This window comes from Rana temporaria, chromosome 1 (genome assembly GCF_905171775.1).
Source record: "Rana temporaria chromosome 1, aRanTem1.1, whole genome shotgun sequence".
Lineage (NCBI taxonomy): Eukaryota > Metazoa > Chordata > Amphibia > Anura > Ranidae > Rana > Rana temporaria.
Window position 1 is genome coordinate 580,893,850 of NC_053489.1, and position 25,324 is coordinate 580,919,173.

The 25,324-nt window shown below is 45.5% G+C and overlaps 1 protein-coding gene across 1 annotated transcript in view; it reads right to left on the reverse strand.

Moving 5' to 3' along the window:
• Positions 1 to 25,324, reverse strand: part of NIPAL1 (NIPA like domain containing 1) — an 85,744-nt gene that overhangs the window by 39,102 nt on the left and 21,318 nt on the right. The window contains exon 2 of the mRNA XM_040334965.1: positions 13,736 to 14,011. Coding sequence (XP_040190899.1) covers positions 13,736 to 14,011 — 276 coding nt within the window. The remainder of the gene's footprint in view (positions 1 to 13,735; positions 14,012 to 25,324) is intronic.

Below are 25,324 nucleotides of genomic sequence, written 5' to 3' on the forward strand. Positions count from 1 at the left end.
AGTTAGAATCATTCTTCTCAGCCCCTCGCAGATTCCGGCTGGCGTAAGCTATCACCCTCTCTTGTTTTCCCTGCATCTGGGACAACACTGCCCCGAGTCCTTCAAAGCTGGCATCTGTATACAGTCGGAAAGGCTGAGTATAATCCGGATAGGCCAGGATGGGAGGCTCTGTCAATAGATGTTTTAGAGCCTGGAAGGCCACCTCTTGCTCTTTGGCCCATTCCACAGGCAGCTTGCCATTATAGTTCCCCTTCGCCGTGCCTCGCAGGAGAGAGGTCAATGGCTCGGCAATTTGTGCAAAATGAGGAATAAAGCGGCGGTAATATCCTGCAAATCCTAAGAAGCTCCGAATATCCTTAACGGTGCGTGGGATAGGCCAATTCTTGACAACTTCGACTTTAGCTGGATCAGGTTGGACCCCTTCGGCACTGACGACGTGGCCCAGGTAATGTACTTGTGGCTTGAGTAGGTGGCACTTGGAGGGTTTGACTTTCAGACCATGCTGGATCAGTACTTGGAAGACGTCGGACAGGTGAGTCAAATGTTCCTGATAGGATTTGGAATACACAATCACGTCATCCAGGTAGAGTAGGACACTCTGGAAGTTAAGGTGTCCCAGACATCTCTCCATCAGCCGTTGAAAGGTAGCTGGGGCATTGCACAGCCCAAAGGGCATACTTTTAAATTCGAAAAGACCCATGGGGGTGACAAAGGCTGTTTTCTCCCCGTCTTCGACGGCCATGGGCACCTGCCAGTATCCGCTGGTCAGATCCAATGTAGAGAAGTAGGCCGCGGAACCCAGCGCGGTGAGTGACTCCTCAATCCGGGGGAGAGGGTATGCGTCTTTATGGGTGATGTCGTTCAATTTCCTGTAATCAACACAGAAACGGATGGTCCCATCCTTCTTCTTAACTAACACCACGGGTGCTGCCCAGGGACTCTGGCTCTCTTGTATTACATCTGCCTCCTTCATGTCGGTTAACAGTTTCTTGACGGTTTGGTACATGCCTGGTGCCACAGGCCGATGCCTTTCCTTGATGGGGGGTTTATCGCCGGTCAGGATTCGATGCTTAATCATGGAGGTTTTTCCAAAATCGGTTGGGTGTTTGCTGAAGGCACTCTGGCACTCCTTCACCACCTCGATGACCCCTTCGACTTGTTCTGGTGGGGTGAGAGATCCTCCTATTTGCAGTTGGCGCCACCAAGGTTCTGGAGAATTTTCGGTAGCCCCTGACACGGTTTGGGCACTCAGCTGTTGGGCCGCCTTCCGTGAAGAGAGTATGTCACTGGAGTCCAAGAAAACAAGTTGGGCCACTGGAGTGTACTTTGGTAGGGTGGTGGCTACGCCGGACAAATTAACTAGGCGGACTGGGACCCGTCCATTCACCACCGTCACTAGGCTCCTTGCAGCTCGGACCAAAGGAAAATCTTCAGATTGTATGGGCTCCAGTAAGGCCTGATAGTCCTGATTCCTTACACCAGGGCGCGCCCGACACCACAAAATTGTCTCTGTGTTCGGCTGCAGGGTCACGGGCCTTGTCAGGTCACCTGTGGCCAGGTGACAAGTGCACCCTGTAGGGGTCAGGGATGCACCGCAGGGAAGTGAACCCTATAGCCGACTACTGCTGGCAGGGAGGAAGCGTGACCCAAGATCACCCAGGGCGCGGAGTCTAAGACCCAGTTTTGTATTCACCAGGGCCCTTGGTGGTAGGGATGGTCTTGGCCGCAACTGGGTCCAGGTCGCGTTCCCGGGATTCCTCAGGTCACACTCCGCAGGGAGAAGGGGGAAGCAGCCAGCAGAACAAACAGTGGTGATGGACAGGCCGAGGTCAGGGCAACAGGCAGACAAGGATAACCGTGGAACATGCAAATAGTCAGGGGCACAGGCAGACAGGGAAGTCGGGGACAAGCCAAAACGGTACACGGAAGATGATCGTAGCACTCTGCAACCAGGAACTAGCAATACACTGCAGACAGGAACTGAGCATTGGAACACTGTTGAACAGCACTGCAGACCTGTAGAGCAACGGTTAATATAGGCTTCCTGGGATGGACTAGGGTGGAGCCATACAGGAAGAGGAAGTGATAAAAAGGGAAACCAGAACAGGGTCAGCCTCTAATGAAGACATGGAGATCAGGTAAGCAGACAGACTTGATGCATATTCATGACAGTACCCTCCCTCTTAAGGCCCCTCCCCTCCCCAGCCTGGAGCCAGGGCTAAAGGGGAATCCCAGAAGAAACCTCCTCGACAAATGGGGCGCAAAGATCTCAGATGCAGAAATCCAAGACGCCTCCTCAGGACCAAATCCTCTCCAAAGCACAAGGTACTGAAGAACGCCTCTGCGGAGACGAGAATCCAGAACTTGAGTATCCTCATTGACCAGAACCGAAGTAGGGACAGGAGGAGAGGATTTATTGAGGACCAAAGGCCTTTTAGGAATAAGTAAGGGCATGAGAGGGTCAACAGGAATCCGAGGAGGATCAAGCAGATCCTTAAAGATGAACTGGGGATTAAGCACAGGACCATCAGACTGGGCAGAGGTCAGAGGAACCCTGAAGTCAGATTGGTTAGAAGGTGACAGGGCACAGGAGTCAAGCTGGATAGTAGGGAAACCAGCAGAATGCAGAGAGCCCTGAAAACAAGGTAGGAAACCCCATTTGGCCGAATGAGGCAATCTATCCAAAGGATGGATTGAGCCCCTCAGACAGGTTGCAGGAGGACCTGAACAAGAAAAGGTAGGAGGCTCACTGGGCATGGGCTGACCTGGCATAGCTGATGCAGAGGCCGATCGAATAGCATAGTCAGGTGTAGTGATTACCCGAATCGCATCACAAGGCGTAGTGACTGCAGAACTCGCAGACAAGTTAGCCTGGCTGTGCGTTTTAGGGACAGTCAACGGTAAACTGGAGTGAATGATCGGCTCAGGTTCACAGACGGGCTCCTCATCCAGAGTGCTACATTGGCTAGAAAGTGCATCAGCCTGACTATTGCAGGACACATTCCGGACACCGCTACATGTGGTAGGACGAGCAAAAGATTCTGGAATGGTGGCAACAGGAAGTTTCTCTTTTGGGGCAACCTTGGGTAGGCAAGACGTGGAACAGGAGGGACCCCAAGCCAGGATCTGTCCGGCAGTCCAGTCAATGTGAGGAGAATGGAGTCTTAACCAAGGAAGACCCAAAACGATAGGAGCTGAGGTCTTAGGTAGAACAAGGAAGGATATCCACTCCTGGTGAAGTGTGCCTACTGACATCTTAACAGGGACTGTCTGGAAGCGAATAGGACCCCCCGGGAGAACAGTGCCATCAATCGCCGAGACCACCAATGGTGTGGTGAGGGGCAAAAGGGTAAGTCTCATGGACGATGCGATTTCCCAGTCTATGAAATTGCCAGCGGCTCCGGAATCCAGATATGCCGAGACTGAAAGAGAAGAAGCACCAAAATGAAGGGACACAGGAAGAAAAAGACGAGAAGGTGAAGGAGATACTTCTGGATCCAATACTCCACCTTCCAGATGTATTGAACCCGAGCGTTTCTCGGGGCGAAGAGGGCAAGTGTCACGAAAATGACTTTTGCCCCCACAGTATAGACACAGGCCTAGAGTTCTGCGCCTGGCACGTTCCTCAGGGGATAGCCTGGTCCGACCCAGCTGCATGGGTTCCTCAGTTGGCAAGGGATGCTCCACGGGTCGAAGAGAGGGGAACTCAGGCTGACTAAGGGCCAAGGGATGTTGGCGTCGCTTTTCTAGGGTCCTTTCCTGAAAGCGAATATCGATCTGATTACACAAGGAGATCACTCCGTCCAGATCAGTGGGGATGGTTCTTCCTGCTAGTTCATCCTTCACTCTATCAGATAGGCCATGCAAAAAGGTTGCGACTAAGGCCTCATTGTTCCAGCTCAGTTCAGCTGAGTGGATACGGAACTGAAGAGAATATTGTCCCACTGAACGGGATTCTTGGCGGAGACGTAAAAGGGCGCTGGCTGCTGAAGAGACACGAGCCGGTTCTTCAAAGATATTCCGAAAAAGTTTCAAGAAAACAGGCAGGCTAGAAACCACAGGATCATTCAATTCCCACAGAGGGGCAGCCCAGGCTAAGGCTTCCCCGCAGAGGAGAGAAATGATATAGGCTATCTTGGCCCGATCAGACAAGAAGTACTGGGGCAGGAGCTCAAAATGAATAGTGCATTGGCTAAGGAATCCCCTGCAGGCTTTGGAGTCTCCAGAAAAGCGGATTGGAGGTGATAACTTCAGTGAATGCGACTCTGCGACTGGTGCAACAGGTGCAGCTGCTGGTTGTACTTGGGGTTGCGGATTCGGGGTTCCCAGCGAGGTCTGAAGCTGATCAAAGCGGGAAGCCAGATCCTGAAGGAAACGCATCACCTGATCCTGATTAGCTTCATGCGTCTCGAGTCTGCGAACAATGCACTGTAATGGATCATCTGCAGGAAGCGGCACGTCGGTCGGGTTCATGGCTGTTCAAACTGTCAGGTCACCTGTGGCCAGGTGACAAGTGCACCCTGTAGGGGTCAGGGATGCACCGCAGGGAAGTGAACCCTATAGCCGACTACTGCTGGCAGGGAGGAAGCGTGACCCAAGATCACCCAGGGCGCGGAGTCTAAGACCCAGTTTTGTATTCACCAGGGCCCTTGGTGGTAGGGATGGTCTTGGCCGCAACTGGGTCCAGGTCGCGTTCCCGGGATTCCTCAGGTCACACTCCGCAGGGAGAAGGGGGAAGCAGCCAGCAGAACAAACAGTGGTGATGGACAGGCCGAGGTCAGGGCAACAGGCAGACAAGGATAACCGTGGAACATGCAAATAGTCAGGGGCACAGGCAGACAGGGAAGTCGGGGACAAGCCAAAACGGTACACGGAAGATGATCGTAGCACTCTGCAACCAGGAACTAGCAATACACTGCAGACAGGAACTGAGCATTGGAACACTGTTGAACAGCACTGCAGACCTGTAGAGCAACGGTTAATATAGGCTTCCTGGGATGGACTAGGGTGGAGCCATACAGGAAGAGGAAGTGATAAAAAGGGAAACCAGAACAGGGTCAGCCTCTAATGAAGACATGGAGATCAGGTAAGCAGACAGACTTGATGCATATTCATGACAGGCCTCATGTCTTGGATCCGAACTTTACCGATTTCTCCTCTCCGGTTCGCGAACTTCTGTTCTGCTTTTAGAATTTTGAGATGGTGTTGCGCAGTCCTCTGACCTGAGGAAGACATGTGGGGGAGAGAGGCATGCAAGGCATCCAAAATTCCTGAGGGCCGGTCCTCGACCTCAGGGGACGCCCGTTTAAAGCCCAGCATTGCATCTTCCAATGACCGGGTTTGTCACAGAAATCACAGTAAGGCCTACTAGATGGTCCCGAGCGAGGCCCGCTATAACGGGGAGGAGGGGCAGGAGTAGGTCTCTTAGTCTCTGGAGGCTCTCTAAGTACCCGAGTGGTGTGATTAGCCAACTCCTTTACCACTTGGGTAAGCTGGGCAATATCTTGTCTAACCTCTTGAATCTCAGTAATTGTAGTGGAGGCCGGGGTGACAGCCACGGGTGCGGGGGCTGGTGGTAACAGTGGTGCAGGGCACGCCGCCGCACCCATGGGTTCCGTTTTAGGGTCAGGATGCTCCTCAGGGCTTGCCCCCTGCTCTATAACTTGAAGGGCTAGGCGCTTAAAGGCAGAGAAAGACATATTGGGGTTCTGTACAGCTAACATCTTTAATTGCGCCTTATCCCATTTATTTTGGACCCCTTCTATGAATCTATCCATCAATAGTTTGTTACCCTGGTCAGGGGTGATATTGTCCAGTTTCTGGACTGCCTCCAGGGCATTCTGCAAGGCTACTGCATATGCCCTTAGTGTTTCCCCCGGCTTTTGTCGCCTCTCGTACAGCCTGAGGCGGACCTCTGAGGGTGAGTGGGACTCAAATACCTGATGTAATCCCTCGAAGATCTGATCTACTGTAGTCTTCTCAGAAGTGGGCCAGGTACGGACTTCCTCACGTGCAGGTCCCTGCAACTGTCCCAAGAGCAACAGCACCTGTTGGTTAGGGGGGAGAGAGTAGAGAGAGAAAATGCTTTGGAAGCTCTCCTGGAAATCCTTGAGGGAAAAGGGATCCCCTCTGTAGTTAGGCAACACAGGTTTCCCCAGGTAGAATGGGGGGGCCCCACTGTCATGACGTCGCACTGGAGGTGATCCCGGAGGGGTAGCTTGTGCAGGAGCCGCAAGAGGATCTGGTACATCACCTGCATCTGGTGATCTTGGGGCTGACATGTTGTAGCCTTGTTTGAGTGCGCTGTCACTTTAAGAAACTTTGAGAGCGCTGTCTTTGAGTGCGCTGTCACTTTAAGAAACTTTGAGGCCCCATACTCACGAGCAAACATGTCTGCTGAAACTGGCCCGCAGGCCAGTTTCAGCAGACATGTTTGGTCGTGTGTGGGCGCGAGCGGGCCGAATTCCAGCAAACATTTGCCCGCCGGGCCTTTTCCCAGCAGACAAATATTCCTGGACTTGTTTTAAAACAGTCCGCTGGAATTCTGCCCGCTCGGACATGTACGGTCGTCAGTACAGACCTACCGTACATGTCCAGGCGCCCGCCGTCCCTCGCATGCGTCGAATGACTTCGACGCATGCGTGGAAGCATTTTAAAGGCGGGCCGCCCACGTCGCCGCGTCATTGTCGCGGCGACACCGCGTCATCGACGCGGCGACACCGCGGACACGCCCCGCGTATTGTTTATGCGCGGACTTCTGTACGATGGTGTGTACAACCATCGTACAGAAGCCCTCTGGCAGACATGTATGGTGGAAACGGTCCGACGGACCGCTTTCACCATACATGTTTGGTCGTGAGTACCCGGCCTGAGAGCGATGTCGTTGAGTGCGATGTCGTTGAGTGCGATGTCGTTGAGTGCGCTGTCTTTTATTGCCGGACACGTTGCTATGACTGCGCCCGGCAACTTCCTTTTTTTTTTTGGTCCGGTCAGCAATTGTTTCCTCCGTGCAACACAGAGTGGATTCTCTAGTTCCGGCTTGCACACTGAAGAGGCGTCACCGCCGGGGCTTGACTGGGCGGAGCTGCGACCGCTCCCGCGCGCGGGAAATGCTGGAAACAATTTAACCCCTTCAGGTACAGACTTTCTCCACTTAATAATGGCAGCTAACAGTCTTTCCTTCACCTCCCCCACCACTTGTATATGCGCCTCGCTGAGTAAATTACTTTCAATGACACAGTTCAGATTCTGGGGGGGGGAGGACTTGCTTTAGTGGCTGAATGGTTAAGGCGTACACCCGTATCCTGTTCGTGACGCCAGAAAACGATGTGGTGACCGGGGAGGGTGAGTCCCACGGCCACACACATGCGCTTGATGGTTAGCTACTTGGTTCTTGGGGCTAGGAGCCCAGGGTCAGGTGGTATTAACCCTTAGTGAGGGCCATATGGTATTAACCCTCTCTGTCACGTGACGCCACTGTAGTCTTGGTATACCCCGGGAAACTACAGCTCCGGGGGCCTCCGTATCCCCGCTAGTTAGGATGGTAATAACACAGTCCACAACAGGGGGTTAAAACAACAAAGGCTTTACTGGCATGAAGGCAGGTGTCAAAATCTTCACAGCTTTAAACAGAGTGTCAAAATGTTCTGCAGGCAGTCTCTGGATCACACAGCTGATAATGCTTGAGCTTAGTTGATCATATACTGTATATACTCGGCTGCAAAAGCCGGATAGTAATTCAGGGCCTATGCTTAACTAGGCTGAAAAATAGATACACTTACTGAAGTGTCTGTAGACTTGAGGCTTTTTGTCGGAATAACGGATTGATCTGATAAATGAGCCGAAGTACTGGTTCTGTAATGTTTAGGGATACTCCACTCTTTGTTGTATTTTCTCCTGAACTGGAGGCTTCTGGCCTGCACTTCTCCTCTGACTGTGTTGTGCTCTGCTCTGCCAGGAACTGTGTGAAGCACTAGACTGCCTTAAACAGGAAGTACAATCCCTTATAAGGGCCTGTTTAGACTGAAGCCTATTGGTTGAGAGCTGTGGATCATAGAGACTGACCTGTAGTATAACACAACACAATAAGGTATTGTCTAGCATTCAGTCCTCCCGACTCTAATACACTTGAACATGAGATGGTAATACACTCTGACTGAACATGAGATGGCTGGCTAAACCCCTTAAAGCTATACACACCTAATAAATGTATTATCAACCATAACAGTATAAATCACATCATAACTAGCTGAGTCCCTGCAGGGGAGACCCCACAAGCCGAGGGCCTCAATCTGACAGGGCCTACAGCAAATACCTGTACTGGGACACCACATATTCATCTGGTAAGGAGCCATTTCACTTATCCACTTCGGGTGTTTGGTCATATGGTGAAGGTGGAATACATTGGAAGCACTATTTTCTTCAGTTTTTTTCCTCTGAGGATCTTCTTTGGGACGTTTTTCTTTTTTGTTTTCGTTCACCATCACTGGACTAATTCACTTGAGCCCAGTTCTTACCAAGTTCATTACTATGGGTATCTGGGCTTGATTTCACATTCAATCAAGTGCACATGGACTTTAATGTTAGAGTTATCATTATTCACAGGTGTTTCACATATTTATATATATGCACAGTTTTTATTATATAAATATTAATTCATAGCGCACCCATCCCCCACTTATTTCCCATGTTATAATCTTTTGATTATTTTTGGGTAGCTGCTTATACACATTTATTTATTTAATTTTTTGGCGCGAGATAGCACATACACAAATATCCAAAATCTATTAGGTTTTTTATCTACGCTGACATGGACATTTTTAACTTTATGAAGAGTCGGCAGACGAACATAGAGGACATATTTCTAGAAACACCTAGTCCTAATTTGGACCTTGAAAGGGGGTTCAAACAATTACAACATGATACAGAAAAACAGATCCGCCTATGGTGGGACATTGCGTCATTTGAAGTGTACATCAGTAAAAATCTCACCCCAAGGAGTTTAAGGTGGGATGTGCACCCAAATGACTGAGTTGAGGATCTCACACTAATAGATGATTGGTTTCAGTTTTTCAATGCATGCGAACAGAAACTACTACAATTAATGATCAGACGGCGTAAGGCCAAAAATGCATTAGTAGAAGCCAGTATTAGTGATTTAAGAGAAAGAATGGGGCCTGTTATGGATTCTGAAGAATACCTGGAGAGAGCACAAAGGCTACAGGTGCATCTCTCCAAGTATGATGCAGAAATTAAAAACAAAAAGCTTAAAAAATACCAGAGGGATGTTAGGGACTATGAAGAGCACAAAGCCTACAGATGGCAAGCTGAACTCGATCCAGCAAGCTCCACTGAGCCACCCATGACCAGTGATGCGGAAGTTTCTAATCCTATGCCCTATGCAGTCAACAAAGTAAAACATAAAAACAAAACTCACACCCCGAAAAAAACCAAACCTTCTGCACCACCCAAAAGCAACAATAATCCACCTGGGAGGGGTCCCCCCTATCCAACGAATATTGGTAACCATCCAGCCCCATATGAATATTATCCGGCACCATATGGGGGACCGAATTATAATAGATTTGCCCCTATAGATAATTATCCAGGGGACTATGATAACTACCAATACAATCCTCCATCGGGTCAATATGCACCTAGACCTTCTAGAGGTCAATTTAGAGGGAATTTTAGGGGGAGACCAGCACAGCAACAAAACCATCCGCCCCAGGGGGGGGAATGGAGGGGATGGAAAGAACCCTACAAAATCCCCTACAAAATTCCCCAGAAAACTCCTACCACCCCAGTCTACCCCCAACAATCAAGCAAAGAAAAAGAGGGAGACGAGGGGGAACCAGGGCGAAAAAGACCTCGGGACAACTAAGCGAGGGCATCTTTAATCTGTCAGGAGTTGTGTTTTCAAGAGCAGAATTGGAAGTGCTGTCAAAAGGCATGAAATTCTGTCCAGACAAAAACATCAACAAATTTGAGGTATTCATTGAGGTGGAAAAATACATAAGAAAATTGAACATTAAGAAACATTTTGCACAACAGACCATCACTTCTCCTATAGCGAGTGATGACATCTTCGTGCACACAGGGCTTAAGAACAATTCAGTTTTCAATCCCAAAAAGGGAACCCACCATCATGTGGAGGTTTTTAAAAATATGATCCAAGAAGACATCAAAGATCTTGAGGTTAATAGAAGCAAAACAGATGGTAGAATAAAAGAGGGCATTAAGAAATTAGAAGAAAACAAGAATATTATCATACGCCCCGCGGACAAAGGGGGGGGTGTAGTAGTGCTAACAAAGGAGTATTATTATGGGGAAATTCAAAAACTAGTAGGAGATGAGGCTACCTACAAACTTCTTAAAGGGGATCCCCTATCAAAACTTAAGGAGCAATTACTGTTATGGACATCAGAAGGTACAGCGAAATCTATATTGACCAAAAAGGAAGCCTTATATTTAGTTCCTAATGCACCGAGGACTCCAGTATTATACATAGTTCCTAAGGTGCACAAAGACAAAATCAACCCACCAGGGAGGCCCATAATTAGTGGGATTGGATCTTTATACTCCAGGATTGGGGAATATCTAGACACATTCCTACAGCCATTGGTCATACAAGGCAAATCTTATTTGAAAGACAGTCGAGAATTGATCAAATCCCTATCCTCCCTGAAGGTTACAGAAAACACCTGGCTGGTTACAGTTGATGTTGAGTCACTGTATACCAATATCCGACAGGATGATGCCATAGAAGCGGTAACCCTGGCACTCAATACTGACCCCAGGCTTCCGGACATTCAGGTCAAATTTCTTGTGGATGGACTCCAGCAGGCAATGGGGAACAATTACTTCTGGGCCTTAGGATCATTTTTTAATCAAATCAAGGGAGTGGCTATGGGGGCTCGCTATGCCCCCAGTGTGGCAAACCTAGTATTGAACAAGTGGGAAGAAGAAACCATCTATCAACAAAACCACATATCACTCATCTATTATATGAGGTACATAGATGACATTATTCTTATGTGGGAAGGTACCTGGGCTACCTTGGAAATGTTCTTAAATGGATTGAATACCAACCAGTATGGACTTAAATTCACAGCAACATCAAGTCTGGTTTCAATCAATTATTTAGACCTCATTTTAACCAAGAATGGCAACAAAATTAATACTCGCACGTATTTCAAAAGTACGGATAGAAATGCGTTTGTACCAGTGAATAGCTGTCACCACCCCAAATGGTTAAGCACCATTCCGAAAGGACAATACATGCGACTTCGTCGGAATTGTGACACCATCTCTGATTTTCAATCACAATCTTTGACCTTAACAGAAAAATTCAAAGAAAAGGGCTACCATCCTAAAATTCTAGAAAAAGCAATATCGGAAGTAGCAAATATGAATAGAGAACAACTTCTGATTTCCAAGAAGAAGCCCCCTTTCTCAGGAGAATTGGCTTTCTTCTCAGGTTTTCACCGACAATATCAGAGCATTGAGAAAATTTTCAACAAGCATTGGCCCATCTTGCTCAAAGATAATGACTTAGCTGCACTACTACCCCCCAAACCAAAATTTGTATACAGACGGGCACCAGGACTGAGAAATATAATTGCCCCAAACATACCGGACCCACCACCCAAACCTCTCACTTTTCTTGATGGAACAGGATTCCATTACTGCACCAGGTGCAAATCATGCAAAAGCACCATTAGAAAAAGCAGAAAGATTACAAAATTTAAGTCTAACACAACCCAAAGTGAGTATACAGTGAAACCACTTATCACATGCGATTCACATCATGTCACTTACTTACTTGAGTGTACATGCCCGCTACAATATGTGGGCCGCACTACTAGGAAATTGAGAATAAGGATCAATGAACACGTGGCTAACATTAGGAGCGGTTTTCCGAATCATAGTGTGTCCCGACATTTTGATGAATGCCATGGTAGGGATCCTAGCCAACTTACATTTGTGGGCATTGACAAAGTAACTGGCCATTGGAGAGGTACCAATATGACACAGGCAGTCTCTCAGAATGAGACCATGTGGATTCACCGTTTGGGGACGATGCATCCGCATGGCCTCAACATTGAATTGGACCTCAACTGTTTCCTCACTAATTATTAACTAGGGTGTTGAGTTTTTATTCATTGTGCATAAAATCCCCTTTTTAACAAATAATTTTAAAAAATTTTAAAATTTTTTTTATTATCATTTGATATAGGGATTATATCGATTTTAATATTAATATTTTTAATTGAATTACTATTGTTTACATGCTCTTGTAAATGTGTTTTACTACCTTACTTATCCATGTGGGCTTTTAGGGATCAATGGGTGGATACATTTCCTCCTATTTTTACCTTCAATCCATTCATCCATATATGTCCGTTCCATTTGCATATTAGATTTGGACGTATGCTATTGTTGCTAGTATCGTTCAATACTTGTACTATTGCCTTTTTTTCTGTATGTAGCCAAATATTAATACTATGGGCATAATTTTCAAGTTTATGTACTGTATGGGCAGTCCCACGGCACTGAACCCGTTACTGAGGCTGAATCCGGTGATTTCCGCCCATACCAATTGATGGACATATATAAACTACTATCTAGCGTGGTTGGGCACGCCTCCTGAAGACGTTCACAACGAAACGTACGTCGGGGCGGCACTCAACCACGCACGAAACGTCACTTCCTGCCAACGCTGGTTCCGGACATTGCCGAGGTGGAACGCACGCTCCACCGATGAGAGGTCGAAACAGCGGTATACACTCGTGGTATACATTGTGACACACCAACCCTACGCGATACAGCCTCAGTGCCGGGTCACAGGCACTCCTTATGGTAGGCGGCCATTTGGCTCCTTTTATGTTAAGCCTTTTTAATTTTAATAAACCTACTACACTATATTGGCACCATTCTGTCTTTCATGTTATATATTGGGACGTCCAAGACTGGTATTCACATCCTTGCTAGGATACAGCAGACTCTACAAAGTGATCCTGTTTTAAGCTATATATGTCTCCTTGTTTGATATCAAACTAAGGGACATATTCATCTGGTAAGGAGCCATTTCACTTATCCACTTCGGGTGTTTGGTCATATGGTGAAGGTGGAATACATTGGAAGCACTATTTTCTTCAGTTTTTTTTCCTCTGAGGATCTTCTTTGGGACGTTTTTCTTTTTTGTTTTCGTTCACCATCACTGGACTAATTCACTTGAGCCCAGTTCTTACCAAGTTCATTACTATGGGTATCTGGGCTTGATTTCACATTCAATCAAGTGCACATGGACTTTAATGTTAGAGTTATCATTATTCACAGGTGTTTCACATATTTATATATATGCACAGTTTTTATTATATAAATATTAATTCATAGCGCACCCATCCCCCACTTATTTCCCATGTTATAATCTTTTGATTATTTTTGGGTAGCTGCTTATACACATTTATTTATTTAATTTTTTGGCGCGAGATAGCACATACACAAACTTGGGTGGGAGTTCCCACACTTTTTTCCCCAGGACTTGACCCCTGGTTCTAGATATTTGTAAAATATGGCCTATTCGAAGTAAGTAAGTTATCATCGTTTCTGCAGGTTCATGACACTGGTGACATGACATTTCCTGCAGCTCTCTAATATATTACATGCTATGACTATTACCTGCAATGTGGTACTTATCTTATCATAAGCAAACAAGTCTTATTTTTCCTACCTGCTCTGGTGACTCCTTTCTCAGCCAATCGTAAAAGGCCTTTTTTCTTCATGATGAAACTTGACCCGATAAAGAAGCTGGAGCTTACTGCTAATATTAAACCAATGTAGAGGTTGTATTTGCTCCCAAATGATGTTGCAGTGCTCAGGTTTGTCTCGTTGCTGGATTGGCTTCTGTTCTGTACAGGGATGAATGACGAGGGGCTTTGTGTTGTGTTCATTATTAGACACCATACTTGGGAAATGTTGTGAGGACACATCAACGGTAACAAATCTCCTAGGATAAGAATATAGAATATTGTCACTTTCATCATAACCAGTTCTGACACAAACAAAAGCCCATCTGATAAAATTAAATGTGTACAGTACAGTATCCCAATCAACCTAGTTAAGAAAATTGGTCTTTGCAACGCTTCCCTAATAAAACTTGGAGTGTTGTGAACAGCGGAGCTCACAATGAAATGTGATCACCTGACCTACAACAACCATGGAAGTATTCCGTTTTGCGTTTTTTTTTTTATTACAGATCGATAGTCTAGCACAGTCTTTCACAACCAGGGTCCTGTGGAATCATAGGGTTCCTCCATAGTTTTCTAGGGGTTCCTTAAAGGAGTTGTAAAAAAAAAAAAAAAAAAATTATGCTGAAATGACTGTTTACAGGGTATAATAGTTAACGGATTCCGTTTAAAAACGATTAAAAATAGATACAAATCAATCATATAATGTACCTGTAGTTTCTAGTTTTGTTTTTGCATGTTGTTTCCTGCCTCTCTGCTGTACAGAGCCACAAAGCCAATACAGGGCAGTGATGGTTTGGAAAATGAAACTGATTGGTGTTGAGGGGTTTTAGACACACAGTAATCACACCTCCTTGATTAGTGACCACAGAGAGAAAGCTCCCAGTACTGTGGTTATCAGGAAACAGACAACCAGGAAGTGTGGATATCAGAGAAGAATTACAGCAACTTGAGAGCAAAAACGAACAATGAGGACATGAAAACAGCACTGCATTAAGGTAAAGGAAGCTATTAAGATACAAAAAAAATTCCTTTACAAACCCTTTAAGCAATGAACAATTTCTGCCTCTCTGATGAGTAACCAATAAAACCAATGTAATGCTATCTGTAGGGAGGGCTCTTCCCAATGACCATCACACTCATGTACCATACACTGTAGATATAATAATATTATTAGGGGTTCCTTGAGATCAGAAAGTTATTTCAAGGGTTCATTCATGTTAAAAAGGTTGAGAAAGGCTGGTTTAGTAGAAGAAATTTATTTTACTCTATCTATTGCATATGCTGCTGAAACTGAGACCCACAATGATTCAAAAGATATAAAATCAGGTTTTTAACAAGGCTACCAAATCAAATAATTGTGGGTGGGGGGGGTGGTACAAATGGGCCCATAATAACCCCAGGGGGTAGGATGGTACATATATTGTGGCCAACAATACTTTGAGGCATGGCTGCAATAAAAATGATACCCCATATCACAATCAGAGAGCACTGCTCCAGTATTACTACCAAACCTGACCCATTCAGTTGAATGTCTGTGATGCGTGCAGGTGCAGCATGGCACTGTGGTCTTCAAAATATTAAAACAGGCAGTAAAGAAGGGACATATCGCCTCCCAGCGACCTGTAGGTGGGGTGCAGCGTGACGCAATGGCAATAATTCACACAGTCAATTGCAATAGAAGACTTGTATTAAAGTAATGCAGCATGCTTACGAGTGGAGTTATTGAGCTCCCCCTGATACCTGCCTTGTACTGTACTGTTATATGCTATGCACTGTTTTCTTTTCTGTTGATGCTCTGATGGCATCCTTGTACCGTATCTTTTCTGGCACGGGGGTTACCTCGTGTCTAATAAAAACTGTTAATTGAAAAAAAAAAAAAAGTAATGCAGTAACAGTTCACAACAAACCCAGTGGGAAGGCTACCCAACCAGGTACAATCCCGGTTTACAGTAACGTGAAAAAAGCAGTCTTCAGCCGGACTGACAGCATCTGTTAAGAGGGCAGAATGTGGTTTTGCCGTCTTGCACCCAAGCAGGATGATATACAGAGGAGTTGCAACCTTACCCTTTCCCTCCGCATCAGGAACCTTTCCCTACCATTAGTGTTGTCCCTTACAGACGGGGTACCTTTCCCTATGCTACCAATTTTCATAAAGCATGCCAAGCCTGGGGGCCAGGATCTTAAATAGGCTCTGCCTGACACAAAATGGCTGCCAAAGTCACATGGGGTGCCAGCTTCCAACTGGATTGCTTTCCTAGTGACACAGGAAACCATAGAGAAACTATGTCTCTCTTAACTTCCTCTCCAGCTACAATGCTGTTGTGGATGAATGCCACCTACAGTGGAGAAAGTAGACTACACCTGCCAACACACCTGTTAACTGCCAAGGTGAGTTATTTTTCAGAGGAGGTGTGAACACCACCACAAGTATAATTAAGGCATTAAAGTAACCATCCACATTTATCCCTATAGGCTTTAAAATCAATTTAAGCAGCAACCAAAACATTCTCCTTTCATTCTTTGACCAGTTTACTACTTTCTGCCAAAACAAGGGGTTGGCTGTATATGTGTAGCTGAGTAGGGACAGAGATATCAGCGTGACAGTCTCATACAATAAATACATCCGCCTCCATAGGTGTTTCACACAGGTGTATCACAACTGCCTGTTACCATGGAGCAGAATAAAACGTATGGATTCTCCTGATGTGTGTAAGGGATGATGTACCATGAACACGTTACACTGCTGTCAAGATTATGGAAGCTTGCATTCATTTCCCTATGTGTCTATGCTAATAGATGTCATAAAAGCTCTATCAGTTGTTGCGGCTATAGTCACACCCAAATTTATAACTTTATTTCTTACAAGTACTATGTACAGTGCCAACAGTTTTGGCCTTTCTTTTTTTTTTTTTAACAAAAAGATTTTTATTGATGTATAAACAGAGTAAATATACAGTTGCCAGACATTGGTTATACATAGATCAGCAGTAAATGCAGTTTAGAAACCTGAAAGCAAGTTAAAACAACACATAAGGTGAACGTCCATGTATGAGCGCGTACTCCCTGTGTCCAAATTGCCAAGAAAAGAAAAGGGTACACAGATGGAGATAAAAAATTGAGAAGGAGGGAGACGGAGTGCAGAGCTTGGATTTCAATAAATACGTCAACACCTGTATACCCCAAGTAGCCCCCGAGACCCCCCCCCATACAGAGACACACATGTTGGGGACAATAGCAATACCACTCATTCTACACTTGAGACGGATATAAGTTTCCCTAACAGGGCAAAAGGGGGAAGACCTCCACCACTGTACCATGAGTCGTGTATACAGGGGAAAAGAGGGATGGGGTGGGGTGGAGGTGGGGGGGGGGGAGAGAGGCCTCTATTACCGGATCCAAGGATCTTCGTGGCTCTTGCCACCGCCCCCATGTGACCCCACGTGGCTCCCAGTGCAACCAGCCCCAAGACCCAAGAACATAGGGGAAAAGAAGGGGGAGGAAAGGGGTGACCAGGCCATCCCGGGATGCCTTTCAGCTAGTCTAGCTGCAACTTTTCTGCCTTTACCCAGGCCGCCCATACCTTTTCGAACTTCCCGGGGCAGTTGCGACCCATATATGTGAGTTTATACAGAGGAAGGGCCGCATTGATCAATGCCCTCCACTGCTGCACCGAAGGGGGAGGGGCCTCCCTCCACTTTAAGAGAATTGCTTTCCTGGCATAGAAAGCAGCGAAGAAGATGAACAATTTCTTTGACTGGGTGCCCGGCAGTGTATCAACTATACCTAAGAGCAGTGGCAGGGGTTCACAGGGTACACTTATCTTACTAACAGATTGAATCACACTCACCACCCCCTGCCAATAGGTTTTCATTGCGGGACATGACCAGACCACATGGAAAAAGGATCCCTCCTGTTCACCACATCGTGGGCAGGTGGGGCTCCGCTGCGGGTATATTTTAGCCAGGCGCTGGGGGGAGTAATAAGCCCTGTGCAAGAATTAGTTTTGGCCTTTCTAGTTTGAAATCATTCTACTAGTGGTGGCTGTTTGTTTTTTTTGGGGTGGGGGCGGCAAACAACCACCCCCTCCCCGAGGGCCTGTTGAAACCCCCCCACTGTCTGCCGGTCGGTCCAGCACCAATCTAGGCGGGTGGCGGGCCATGGGTGGCGGCTTTGTGTCCTCTCCTCCATCAAGACAGCTTCCAGTGTGCGGCTCCTCCCCTCCTCCTAGGTGTCCGATAGGATCGCCTGTTCTTTCAGCATATCAAGACACGGGTCTCAAAACCCATTTCCTGAATGGCTGGGAGGAGAACCATGCATTTTGCTTCCCATATTGCTTTTAATACTTATGAATTGTGATCACCTTTTTTTTATATTTTATTATGTATATTGTTTTTTTCATTAAAACCTCTTTATGACCTACACCATTGGAGCCCCCATTTTTTTCTTCTCTTTACATTAATTTGTGCAAGATAAGGTTTTTTTGAGCCCTCTCCAGTTGGTTTCCAGTACCCATGCCAGGGTTCTCACTTACCTGAACCAGATCGTGTTTGGATGCTTGGAGGATCTTTTATGATTGCCATACCCAAGGTTTACTAGGATCTTCAGTATTGGAGTAGTCAGTGGCCGATGAACATCTGGTCTTCCTGCCCTTTCCTGATTTGACGACATCTGACTGCCTAGGAGGTAGACTCCATTTCCTTCTGGACTTCCGGTGACATGTGGGACATTCCAAGCTCGATCGATTCACTGTCGTACGAAATTTGGGTCCAACGGTTGCGGTAAGCGCATATGTATTCCACCTCATATTTGAAGATTTCTGTTGGGAAGTTCCTCACCATCTCATTATATCTTCATCGTTTTATTGTTTATGGACACTACACTACATTTTTGTTTATATTGTTCACTTTATTGATTTGAATTTCACATTTTGTTGTGGTGCAAATTTTGCCATTACATATGACTTTTGTGTCATAATATATGGTCACACCCCATCAGGTGTATACAGCCATTGCTTTTTGGCTCACACGTAGCGCTACATTACCATCCACAACAAATAAATATTCGCTGTTGTAACACAACTGGGTGGGCTCCATTTGCATTCTCTGCACTCTTAGTCCACCCTATTTTGAAGCATATTAGAGCCTCTGGCTTCAAAAAAACACCCCCGCCATTGTAATTCATGCATCCGGCGTCCTGCAAGGGGCTGGATGCATTGATAGGGGGGAGGCAGTGATAGATGGGGGGCAGAGCCTGTGCGCCCTTAATGAACAGGCTGCCCCAGCATTCTACCACAAATTTTTCCATGAAATCATATCTTTCATATTATGAATAATTTGAAGTTAAATTGTATATTAGATTTGCAAGTCAGTATGACAGTGTCAAAGCCTAAGCCTAAGCATGGCCTTTGAAGCCTTTTTTATACTTGCAATCTCCACCATCTATGTCTCTTGCTGGCACAACCTTCGTGAGTGACATTGACATCCAATGAATCCAGTGCTGGAGTCTGTTCATGCATAGAATGGTTGTCTCTTTATGACATAAATACACCACTGCAGACTTCTATAACAGGGGTCTCCAAACTTTCTAAATATAGGGCCAGTTTACTGTGATTCAGACTTTAAGGGGGCTGGACCATGGCCAGAGGGAGTAAACAATATCCTATTTTTGGCATTAGGGGAATTATTTGTGCCCCATCATTGGTGTCAGTGGGAAGAATAGTGCCTCATTGTTGGTGTCAGTGAGAGGAAAAATGCTCCATCACTGGTGTCAGTGAGAGCAATAGTGCCCCATAGTTGGTGTCAGTGGGAGAAATAGTGCCCTTGGGGCCGGATAACGGCAAGCGAAGGACAACATTCATCCCCCGGGCCGCAGTTTGAAGATCACTCTTTTAGACCCTGAGAAGACCCCTCCACTGGACAACCAATAGCAATTGTCCATGTCACCCAGGCAGTGATTTACACACACAAAAAGAACTCTACTCTTTTGTAGTGAAGAAAATTGAAGTTTTAGGGCTTGGAGTGTCATGTGAATTGAAATTTCAGTAAATGAAGGAACATTTCAATTTGTTTTTTTAAGCAAATTCAGTTATTAGTTATTAGGACGGCAAGCAGCTTTAATGTATACATCACAATATGGCTGCTTTGGCACTCCGATACTTTTGCATTGTTTAGAAAAAAATATGCTGACAGCTGAATTTCCATTTTTAGGAAGCTTGGAAGTCAAGGAGACTGGTAAAGTGACAAATTAAAATAAATACAAAATGTCACCAGAATGAGAAGTTTAATTAAAAGGACGGCTATCTTAAATAAAGAAGATAAAACTGGAACACGAGTAGGTCATTGCAATGTTACCTTGTGTCTGTTTTATGCAAAGACACAGAGTAATGCATAAACACATGTCTATACACGTGAACTGGAGATTTAATAAAGCTGTTAAACACAAAGTGACTTTTTATAGCACACTTATAATAAAAAGTGTCATGATTTTTACACGCCTTAGGTATATTTATGGAAATCAATAGCATGTAACAATTTCCCAGTATTCTGTGTCTGTTCTGTCTGTAATTGCTAGCACCAATACATATTTATATTAAAGGGGTGTTCCAGTCATTTTTTATGTTTATTAAAAGTCAGCAGCTACAAAAAGTGTAGCTGCTGGCTTTTAATAAACATACACTCACCTGCTTCACGTTCCAGCGACGCGCCGGCCGGGGCTCCTCTCCCCCCCTCTCCGGCCGGCGTCTTCATTCCAAGTGTGGGCACCCGGCCTTGACAGCTTTCGAGCGGCGGTCCGCCATCCAATTGGACAGGCGATCGCCTGGGACCTGTCACGTGTCCCAGGCGATCGCCTACAGGGAGGGGCTGCAGAAAGGCGATTAGGCTATTCGCCTTAGCAGCCCCTCTGCGGAAGGAGAAAGTGGGACAGGAAGTCCCACTCCTCCTGAAGCCCCCACTCCCCCCCCAAAAAAAATTACATGCCAAATGTGGCATATAAGGGGGCGAGGAGTGGATTAAGCGGAAGTTCCACTTTTGGGTGGAACTCCGCTTTAACTATTGATAGCATAAAGGGCAACATGCCTCCTGTTCAAACCGCACTGGTTCCCTAGATTGGCAAACCACTTTGAGAAACACACAAGAATACCAGTCATATTTACTGAAGCTTCATGGTGCAGCACAAAATATAGTTTATAATGCTTAATCTCATAGAAAATAACTATAATTTTTTCATTGTTATACCCCATTCACCTCCCTACTTGGCAGATCTGACAACAGCCTGGAAAGAGATAGATCCATTATAATGGCAGCTTCACTTGGCTCAAGCCATGTACACACGGGCCAGAATCTCGTCAGGAAAAAACTGTTTTTCCTGACGAGATTCTTGGCAAGAATCTCTTGCCGCCCCAGTGTACACACAGTCCTTTCAAAAGAACCACGTTTTTTTTGGAAAGCAAGAACGCGGTGATGTCATCGCGTACGACGAGCATGCGTTCGTCACATTCAATGCCGTCGCCACCATTTTGCTGCACCCTACCTATGCCTAGGAAGTTACCGCGCATGCTTCAAAGTCATTTCGAGCATGTGCGGGTTTCCACGGCGACAGGTAAGTATCCACACTCTCGGGTTTCTCGGCAGGAAAACACTGCCGAGAATCATGATGAGAAAATAGAGAACATGTTCTCTATTTTTCTCGTCGAGATTTTAGGCAGTTTTCTTGATGAGAAACCTGAAAGCCTCGTACACACGCTCGGTATATTCGGCAAGAAAGCTCTGCCAGCAGTTTTCTTGCTGGTTCTTGCCGAGTAAACCGAGTGCGTGTACGAGGCTTGAGAGTACTTTCTTGTACCATGGGGGGGTTGGTTGGGGATTTTAAGCCTCCTGTCTCTCTGCACTCCACTTGCCACAGCTTGAATGGGACGAGTATATTGGCGGCATTTGTACCTGTCTCACCCCACTTCTTTTTCGATAGAGCACCCACCTGCCTGTCTTTGTAGCCACCATCTTGGACACATCTCTCCCAGCCAGAGACCACTCGCACATTCCCCAGTGGCTGGTTGGACCTTTTAACTAGACTAAAGCCTGGTATACACGTACCGAAAGTCAGTTGGTTCAGCGGGAAATGGCCAACTTTTGGAACATGTGTGTGGCTGTTTGCTTCTGTCAAACAGTCTTGTTGAAAAAAACAACATTCGATCAGCCATGTCAGAATACAATAGCTCAGTTGGGGAGATCCTTGCGTCACACATCGTTGTGTTGATGCAGGGATCTGTCAGGTTTTTTTTTTGTTGGTTGGTTGAACGCAAAAAAAAACTGAATGAGTATACCCAGCTTTAGGAAACACCTAGCAACATAGGACAACATACTGTATGTACTTTGTCTCATGGGGGGTAGGCAGACCAATGTAAAATAAATGGAATAATAATTCTCCTATAATCCTTCTAGGCAGTAGATCTACCGTATGTCTTAATCTTACTGAGCACTCTGACTGGCAAACAATTACATGACAAAGCTGTATGATAAAATTACTTGCTCATTTCCTGGCCATTATCTGTTTTTAAGTTTCTTTTTAAGTATCTTACAGCTTTGTAAGGGCCAGATAATTGACGGATTAAAGAAACTTTCAAAGGGAAAAGACCTGCATCAACCTCCAAAACCTTAGGCCTCGTACAGACAAGCGGACCTGTCCGATGAAAACAGTCCGCGGACCGTTTTCATCGGACATGTCCGCTCGGAGATTTTGGTCTGATGGTTGTACACACCATCAAACCGAAATCCCAGCGGACAGAATACGCGGTGACGTGACGGCGACGTAACGGGGACGATGACGCGGCGACGTGCGCGAACCCGGAAGTTCAATGCTTCCACGCATGCGTTGAATCACTTTGACGTCATGCGCGGGTTCTCGGGCCAGCGGACATGTCCGATGAGTCATACTGACCATCGAACATGTCCGACGGACATGGTTCCAGTGGACATGTTTCTTAGCATGCTAAGAAACATTTGTCCACTGGAAACCTGTCCGGTCCGCCGGAAAATTGTCCGGTCGGCCCTACACACGACCGAACATGTCCAGTTTCAGCAGACATGTTCGGTCGTGTGCACGAGGCCTTAATGTTTCAGCTGGCCATTCTGGCAGGCAAAACATTGATAGTTGTGGGAGTTTCTGCCCCCACACATGTATATAGGGCCATTACATTCTCTGTAGCAAATGGGAATGGTAGTCTCATTTGTGAATAGGCATGTGTCATAAGAAGGAAAGATAGCAAACGTCAGCACTGTCTGAAAGTTCCAGAGCATAACATAACAGAATAGACCAGCAATTAACACCAGGACCATCTTACTAGCATCATGGGCCCCTGGGCAAAATAATGCACTGGGGCCCCTACCAGCTTACCCCAATTTACACACCTATTTTCAAGAAATAAAGTATAAATAGAATTAAACATATATTCATTAGAACTTTCAATAAAATTGATTTTACAAAATGAAAACATTCCATAAATCAAAGACTAGTCAACACAAAGGGCACAGTACAGGGGAAATGTGGAAGGGCACGGTATTAGGGGGGGGTCAGGAGGGAAAAATACTGGGATCAGGAGGGCACAGTATAGGTTCTGGGGCGCTTCCCGGGACATGACCATATTGGGACAGTTTAGTAAAAGCGTGACTGTCCCAGCAAATCTGGGAAAGTTGGCAAGTATGATGTAATGCAAGATTATTGTGGGGCCCCTGGGCAGTGTCCAGGAGTGCCCTTGCATTAAGATGGCCCTTATTAGCACTAACTCTTGGGTCGGGTCTCGAGTCTGCTGCAGGCGTATGCACCTCTAGAAGAAGTAAGTAAGTAGCTATGATTTGTTCTAGAGGCAATGGCTCCCTTTGTTCTGGAAAAATGGAGGTGATAGCTGTTATTTATTTTAGAAGCAATGACTACCTTGGTGCAGGGAAGAAGTGAGGGAATACCTGTGATTGTTTTAGAAATAATGGCTAGCTTGTTCCTGATAGGAATTGGGGGTTTGGCTAAGCTTCAATCTTGAAGCAATGGCTACCTTGGTTCTGGGAAGAAGTGAGAAGGCAGCTGTGATTTGTTCTAGAAACAATGGCTATATTGATCCTGTGAAGAAGTTAGGGAGTATCTATAATTTGTTTTAGAAGCACTGGCTACCTTGGTCATGGTAAGAAATGTGAGAGCAGCTGTAATTTGTTCTAGAAGCAATGGCAACCTTGGTTCCTGGAAGAAGGGAGATGGCAGTTGTGATTTGTTCTATTAGCAATGGCTACCTTAGTGCTGGGAAGTGAGGCGACAACTGTGATTTGAAGAAATGGCTATCTTGATCCTGTGAAGAAGTGAGGTGGTATCTACAATATATTTTAGAAGCACTGGCTGCCTTGGTCATGGTAAGAAATGTGAGAGTAGCTGTAATCTGTTCTAGAAGGCAAGGCTACCTTGGTTCTCTGAAGAAGTAGGGGAGTAGCTGCCATTTTCGTTCTAGAACCACTCTCTATTTGGGTCCTGATTTAAACAAAATTGGACACAGCATTCAATGATCCTATATTATATCATATTTATGTTACTGCATGTTAGGATACCAGTAATGCCACAATTGTTCCAAACAAGCCGATATGAAATGATATGGATTGTCATTGGACCATATGTTTTTGTGATAAGAACAGCCCAAGTGTCTCCTGTTCCTAAAAACATTCATTGTCATACATGTAAAGGTGGGACTTTATCAAAACTCAAGAAGAGAGAATGTAAAGCAGATGTGCACTGGCAATTAATCAGCTTCTATCTTAAAGGGGTTGTAAAGGTTTGTTTTTATTTTCTAAATAGGTAGTGCATTGATGGTTCACTAACCTTTTCCTTCGAAACTAGATTCCTTCAAACTAGATTATAAACTAGAAAGAAAACATTTAGAAGGGAAATCGAAGGTAAGGGTAAGTGAACCAACAATGCACTAGCTTAAAGGAACCCATTTAGAAAATAAAAAACAAACCTTCACAACCCCTTTAATTTCCCTCAAAAACACTTCTGGTCATGGATAGAAGATATTTGAGCTCTTTCAGCACTTGGATCATTGCCAAACACCCAACTACCATCTAATGTGTAAGTTGTTATACTAGTGGTAGGTGAATACAGCTAATCTATTGCCTGGTCAAGTGGAAGAAGAACACTTCTCCCATTTTGGAAGTTTTGCCTATCGAAGAAAAAAAAATGTCTATCTCTCCTGAACAAGAAATATGACAGCTCCAACTCATACAGTATAAACAAGAAAATGGAATATGTTTCTTTGTGTGAGTTGTGCTATTCAATGAGGAGGAAATGCTAAATTCCTGCCCACAAAGTACTGGGTTTTAATTTACTTACGGCTTGGTAAGGGCACATTCAGTTTCCGAAGGATAAAAATTGATTGTTATCTTCTGGCATTACGTTACTCCAACAACACTTCAAGCATTTAGAAAATGTACATGTAAGTTATAATGAGAGTTGTTAGTGTACTCAGAGCCAGTTTGGCCAGTTATTCAACTCCTTTCAAATATATATATTTTTTTGTTTGTGGTGTGACCAGCTATGAC